Source organism: Nerophis ophidion, linkage group LG14 (assembly GCF_033978795.1).
Source record: "Nerophis ophidion isolate RoL-2023_Sa linkage group LG14, RoL_Noph_v1.0, whole genome shotgun sequence".
Lineage (NCBI taxonomy): Eukaryota > Metazoa > Chordata > Actinopteri > Syngnathiformes > Syngnathidae > Nerophis > Nerophis ophidion.
The window spans coordinates 27050515-27057941 of record NC_084624.1 but is presented as its reverse complement, the minus strand read 5'-3'; the positions used below and the strand labels follow the sequence as shown (position 1 = coordinate 27057941).

At 40.3% G+C, this 7427-nt stretch overlaps 1 protein-coding gene across 1 annotated transcript in view; it reads right to left on the bottom strand.

Moving 5' to 3' along the window:
• Nucleotides 1–990, bottom strand: part of dsc2l (desmocollin 2 like) — a 23889-nt gene extending 22899 nt beyond the window's left edge. Inside the window, exons 1-4 of the mRNA XM_061920284.1 lie at nt 734–990; nt 566–656; nt 298–494; nt 136–228 (exon numbers count right to left, since the gene is read on the bottom strand). Coding sequence (XP_061776268.1) covers nt 136–228; nt 298–494; nt 566–656; nt 734–772 — 420 coding nt within the window. The 5' untranslated portion in view covers nt 773–990. The remainder of the gene's footprint in view (nt 1–135; nt 229–297; nt 495–565; nt 657–733) is intronic.
• Between the last annotated feature and the right edge of the window lie 6437 nt (nt 991–7427).

The following is a 7427-nucleotide window of genomic DNA, read 5'->3' as shown; positions in this document are numbered from 1 at the left end:
AACGTTGCTCATTACAGTGTCACTTGGAGAGCCAAATGTTTGCCGAGGTGGAGCTTGGTAAACAAAGTTTGAATGTATACCTAATAATGCGAGTAAAAGGAGACCCCTGTCGAAAGCATGATTTAAAACCATTACCCGATCAATATCCTTTGGACCCGACTGGTTCTCCAAGATGTGGAAGGGCGGAGGGCTCCAGCGTCTTTTGGAGCGTTTCAACACATCAGTGGGCTATTAAACAAGAATTCAACATTACAGAAATGACAATAACAAGTCGAAAATACACATTGTGTGTTTTACCTGTCTGTTCAACATGGGACTGGCGATAAGAATGACTTCCATTCGCAGCTGGGGTCCATTCAAGTCCTGAACCAGGACGGAAAAAGTCCGGCCTTTGGACGGAACAGTGACGGGAGCCATGGCCGTCACCGAGCCGTTGGACCAAACCGCAAACGTGCGGTCGTTGGAAGAAACGCTAGCACAGTCCGCCACATTGACTACGACACACATAATATTGGGCGAGTTAGGCCTCCGAACAACTTTTTTTCGAAGAATATTAAGTAAATACCTCTCGTTATCTCGCGCCCGGTCGGGATAGTTTGAGGCACCGGGACGTAAAGCAAGCTGGGGACAAAGCACGACTCAACTCCGGCGAGGATCTAAAGTTACACAGGGATCATCTCAAATATCACATCCTGTTTGCGTCTTTTAGTAAATAAAAACACATTTTACTCACCAGCGTCACACTCGCGATGAAAATGATAGCATTCGCCATCTTTTGTTAAGGCAAGTGCACTTTGCCCACTTAAAGCGACGCTACAGGGCAGCCTTCCGCCACGCTAAAGGAAAAACAGTCGTCCAGATAATGATCGAAAGTTGAATGCAGAAGAGGGAAACAATCCTGCTGCTTCTCCTAGTCCATAAACACCTTTTGCGCGCACCCGCAGCTGGCGGCGTGTCAATAATCCGGACACACCTTGAACGCCCCACCCAGGCTCCCCAGCAGGCTCTACAGCAGGGAGGAGGACCTGTGGAACTCAACTTTGGACAACTTTTACCCTTCACTACCGGCGGGAGGCGCTGTTTCCCCAAATCATGTTCTAGTACAGCGTTTTTCAACCTTTTTGATGCAAGTCACAATTTGTTTAATTGAAACAAATCCGGAGGCACACCACCAGCAGAAAACGTTAAAAAAAATTCAGCTCAGTAGCCGATGTTGACAGTAAAAAGTCCATCCATCCATCCATTTTCTATTACTTATTCCCTTTTGGGGTTGCGGGGGCGCTGGCGCCTATCTCAGCCACAATCGGGCGGAAGGTGGTGTACACCCTGGACAAGTCGCCACCTCATCGCAGGGCCAAAACAGAGGGCAGACAACATTTACACTCACATTCACACACTAGGGCCAATTTAGTGTTGCCAATCAACCTATCCCCAGGTGCATGTCTTTGGAATTGGGAGGAAGTCGGAGGGAACCCACGCATTCACGGGGAGGACATGCAAACTCCACACAGAAAGATCCAGAGCCCGGGATTGAACCCAGGACTGCAGGACCTTTGTGAGGCAGATGCACTAACCCCTCTTCCACCGTGAAGCCCAGTAAAAAGTTGTTCTGGCAATTGTTGTACCGGTACATGAACTTAAACCAGGGGTGTCAAACGCATGGCCCGCAGGCCGGATCAGGCCCGCCAACAGGTTTTATCAGGCCCGCGGGATGAGTTTGCTAAGTATAAAAATGAGCCAAAATGTTTGAATGAAAGAAAATGCTGTTTGAATTTAGTCCTCTATATGTCGCAATAGCGATTATTTTTATAGAAGAAAAAAAAAGAACCACGTTTGTGTACCATTTTTTGATTGATTGAAACTTTTATTAGTAGATTTCACAGTTCAGTATATATTCCGTACAATTGACCACTAAATGGTAACACCCGAATAAGTTTTTCAACTTGTTTGAGTCGAGGTCCACGTTAATCAATTCATTCAGTCGAGGGAAATTAGCAAACTACATAAATAATTTCCTGTAATTAGACTTTGATATTATTTTCTTATTTTAATAGATTAAAAACAAACACCAATGAGTTGACTGATGAACATTATCACATAATTTATTCAGGAAGTATAAATACCGAAAATTAAAGATATAATTCTATTAACCGCAACATGTAAGTGTAATTATAAAAAAAAACTTTATGATTAGTACATTCTCAAAATGTGCTTCTTCTATTTTTAAACAAAGAAAACAATCTGCTGCGCTGAGGTGGCGACTTGTCCAGGGTGTATGCAGCCTTCCACCCGATTGTAGCTGAGGTAGGCACCAGCACTCCCCGCGACTCCAAAGGGAAGAAGCGGTAGAAAATGGATGGATAGATGGATGGATGGATGGATGGAAAACAATCTGAAGTTGTCTTTATTTTTAAGTTATCGTGCCGGGATTTTACCAGTCCGGCCCGCTTGGGAGTAGATTTTTCTCCATTTGGCCCCCTATCTAATACGAATTTGACAACCCTGACTTAAACCATAACCAACCAAGCACCACTATAGTTCAGGCCTGGGCAATTATTTTTACTTGGGGGCCAAATTTAAAGGAAAAATGTGTCTAGGGCCGGTATGTCTGTTTTTAGGAACACTAATACAAAACCTCTATGACATTTGGAATGCATAATGATGCGCGAAGGTTTCACCCCAGGATGCAGTGGGACCAGACAGGCAGGATAGCAGGTAAGAGCTGATTTTAATATACAAAATGATAAAAGAACACTTGTACAAAACAGCAAAGTAAAGGCGTGCCAGAGCGCTTGAGAAGCTAATGCTAAACTTTCATCAAGTTTAAAGTGTCCACAGAAGCACTTGCCGAGCGCACAGAAGCTAAGACGTAACTCAGCAAAGGACAAGGACTTAGAGAAATCAAACGTGCCTGTTGCATATAGCAAGTGACGAACTAAGAATGAACTGAGGTAGCAGGCAGGTATAAATACTAAAGGAAACAATTGCCAACCGGTGTGCGTAAGGAAACAGGTGAACAAATCAAGTAACCATGGTAACCAAAACAGGAAGTGCACACACAAACTGAGGGATCGGAAGAGTCCAAAAATAATCAAAACACCAAAAAGGACTCAAAAACAGACTAAAAATGTGATCCGGGTACCTGATCACAACAACCTCACAATAATGTCTGATTGAATGCTAAAGACCGCCTTGAAAAACGGAATGGAATTAAAATAGTTTTTACTGAATGAGACACCCAAAATGTACATGTAAATAAAGAATGTGGGATTTACAATATTAACTATGAACGATAAACCACGGAATATTGACAACGTATGACATATTTTACAATCAAGCAAAAACGCAACAAACAGTGAAATATGAACGGAAAGGGTAAAAAAAAAACCCACCTACAATCTGATATATGTGATATATCTCTAAGCTTTAGAACTTTGTTGTAAAAATCTACTTCCTCGTCTGTTCCTGACACCCGCATTTCAGGCTCTGGAAACACTCTGTGGAAACGCTCCCCACCCACACTGCTTGGTGCCTGGTCTCAGCTCCTGCGACTTAGATGACTAAAGTAACTAATTAGGTTACTATAGTAACTAATTAGTAACTAGTATATCAAGCAAAAGCACAAGTTCCGAGCATTGAAAGACTTAGTATAGTTGAAGAGTTAGAGTCGTTAGAAAACCTCACTGCACATCATAATGGCAGCTACACTTTCCATCTTAGAGATCTAAAAGAAATATTTGGGAATGTCTGACGGGCCAGATTGAAAAGCTTGAAGGGCCGCATGTGGCCTTCGGGCCTTAGTTTGGCCAGATGTGCTATAGGTCTTGTCTTTAAGTAGGTGTACTGTCACAACCTGTCACATCATTATTTGGAGTTTTTTGGTGTTTTCTTGTGTGTAGAGTTTTAGTTATTGTCTTTACGCTCCTATTTTGATGCCTTTTCCTGTAGCAGTTTCATGTCTTCCTTTAAGCGTTATTCCACGCACCTGCTTAGTTTTAAAAATCACGACTATTTAAATTGTTGCTATCCTTTGTTGATTGTCATGTCATGTATGGATGTACTTTGTGGACGCCATCTCAACTCCACACGCTGTAAGTTGTGGCTGTCGTCCAGCATTCTGTTTTTATTTACTTTGCAGCCAGTTCAGTTCTAGTTTTGTTTTGCATAGGCTTCTCTAGGCTTAAATGCCTTTTCCTAGTGGCATTCTTTTTTTGTTTACTTTTGGTTGAAGCATTATTGTGATTATGACAACAAACCATGTTCCCGACATCTACAAAGAAATGAGTTACCCTCTGCCACCTACTGATTTGGAAGAGTATTACATGGTTACTCTGCCGAGTTCTAGACAGCAGTGACACACTATTTGCGGATTATAATTACTGGTTTCCAAAAAATATTTTTAACCCAATTAGGTGAATTTACATAATCTCAGACGGCACACCAAACTGTATCTCACGGCACAGTGGTAGAAAAACACTGTTCTAGTTTGTTCAGGTTTATTCATTGACTTCCTGAAAAAGCAACACCAAACATAGCCCATAAAGGTTTTATAGCGACCACATGCAAACTATTGCCTTAAAGCAATGTTAATGGCTAATGATGTTAGTAGTTATGCATGCTGCTTCTGAGGGAGAGTTGTCTGTACTGTATTTAGTGCATGTCGCCTTAACACAATTGTTTGTCTACTTGTTTTTCTAGTGCATCCGGTCTGGGGAAGCTCTCCCAGGTCTGCACAGATGAATAACCTTTGCATGCCCCTCCTCTTTCTCATGCAGCAGGAACACAGCTAGGCTCCCCACTTTAGCACCGCAGGAATGTGCACTAAATGAAGCTGGGTAAGGGGGGAGGCTCTGTTCTCACTCCACTATCTCAGGAAAAAAAAAAATGCTTGCACAAACAAAACAAAACAAAAAGTTCAAGCGGTTGACTACACTGAGGGCCATTGTCCTCAAGCGCGAAACTATCCTTGAGAAAAAGGGAGCGAGTGAAATGAAATGAGACTTTCTGAGGCCGACGCGTACAGGAAAGGTGAGAAAAATGTCCGGAAGATTGCAGTGAGTCATGGGCGTGGACACGAAGAAACCGCCCTAGGCTGGGAGCCATAACAGTAAACGCAAACCAGACTCAGCAAATACTCCTGTCACTCCCAAAATGAAAGTGAATTACGAGCTGGGACGAAAGAACAACACATTACAGTACAGTGCTGATCTCCCTCCGTCCCGCTTGCCAGTCATTAACAGAATGAGTCACTTTAACTCAGAATTTTGGTGTTACGTAAACAAACTTATTTTTTTTTTAGCTGTAATGTGTCATCACTGTAGAAGTGATTGAACTTCTGGTAATGTTAAAGTTATGGGGAATCGTACAGATACACAAGATGTATATTATATAATAATAAATTGGTTGATTAGCAACACTAAATTGGCCCTAGTGTGTGAATGTGAGTGTGAATGTTGTATGTCTATATGTGTTGGCCCCGACTTGTCCAGAGTGTACGCCGCCTTCCGCACGAGTGCAGCCGAGATAAGCTGCAGCACCCCCCGCAACCCCGAAAGGGACAAGCGGTAGAAAATGGATGAATGGATGGATATCAGTATGTATTATATACTGTATGAATAATATTTCAATATTGCATACACTGTATATTATGTTTTTATATTGCTACTATTGTAAATTTTTTGTCTACTTTATACCTTTTGTTTTCGCCATCTTTTTGTGCCCTTGTGTGCATTAGCCTTTCCATCCTTATCCTTCCCATCCTTGGTAACTGAGCTGCTATGTGGAACAATTTCCAGTTGTGGATCATTAAAGTGTGTCTAAATGCAAAACTCCTAAAGAACCCCCAATCCCACCTTAAACCCAACATTACAGCCCCATACACACACCTGCTATGTTTGCATGCACAACAAAAATAAATATTGCATGGATTTGGTGGAAAAAACATTTTTTTTTAATACATGTAAAAACCTTAAATACGCTTTTGACTTTTTAATGATTTGTTTAACACATCTAGAGCATGCAGTACAGGCCAAAGGTTTGGACACACCTTCTTATTCGATGTGTTTTCTTCTTTTTCATGACTATTTACATTGTAGATTGTCACTGAAGGCATCAAAACTATGAATGAACACACGTGGAGTTATGTACTTAACAAAAAATGGTGTAATAACTGAAAACATGTTTTATATTTTAGTTTCTTCAAAATACCCACCCTTTACTCTGATTACTTGTTCGCCTACTCTTGGCATTCTCTCGATGAGCTTCAAGAGGTCGTCACCTGAAATGGTTTTCACTTCACAGGTGTGCTTGAAGCTCATCGAGAGAATGCCAAGAGTGTGCAAAGCAGTAATCAGAGCAAAGGGTGGCTATTTTGAAGAAACTAAAATATAAAACATGTTTTCAGTTAATTCACCTTTTTTTGTTAAGTACATAACTCCACATGTGTTCATTCATAGTTTTGATGCCTTCAGTGACAATCTACAATGTAAATAGTCATGAAAATAAAGAAAACACAATGAATTAGGAAAAAAAGTGTATCCAAACTTTTTGGCCTGTACTGTATATCAATCAATCAATGTTTACTTATATAGCCCTAAATCACTAGTGTCTCAAAGAGCTAGATAAACCCCAATAAATAATTTAGTTTAGTTTAAAAAAAACAATGTTTTTTGTGTTTGTTTTACAAAAGAAGTGCTACAAGAATTCAATACAAAATGGCCAGAATATGTATTTAAATAATGATATAACTTGTCATTGTGTTATATAAATTTGTCATTTTCCTTAAATTCACAGTGTAAATTAGAGATTATCTGATAAATGTAGGATTATCACATCATTATGATCAAAATATTATTAGTGCATCTCCTGGGAGTTAAGTCTCAAAAATCTTTAATAACTAGTGACGCCTCCGTGTCTAACTTTAATCGAGGGTCTTTGAACGCACCACAGTTACATACAATGAGAAGCAAAAGTGAAACTTGTACATAACTTCCGCCTCTGCTATGATAAAATAGATTTTTTTATATGTTTACATTTCTTTTTTAAATTTTTTTTTTTTTTGTCCTGTCCAGCTTCTCAGGTAAATTATATAGTTGATGTAGATGCCATACATTTCTTCTAACACCCCTCTCGCTTCCATGATGTTAGTGCTGGCTTAAAGGTGAGTTTTGATGACGTAACGACGTCCGTGTTGAGTGAAGTGTTCTTTGTATCGTTGATAGGGTGATGTAGCGTCTATATTCATTTTGTATTAACGTTTATGACGTGTTTTGCATAAATTATCAATTAAAATGGCAGAAAAAAATTGTTTTCAAACTTTATAAAAGCCGGTATAACACCCCATCTCCCCCTCACTTCGATGCCCCTGACCGTACAATAAAGATGATCTCTGATGCAACCTATCTAGTCTTCTTTTACGAATATTAAAA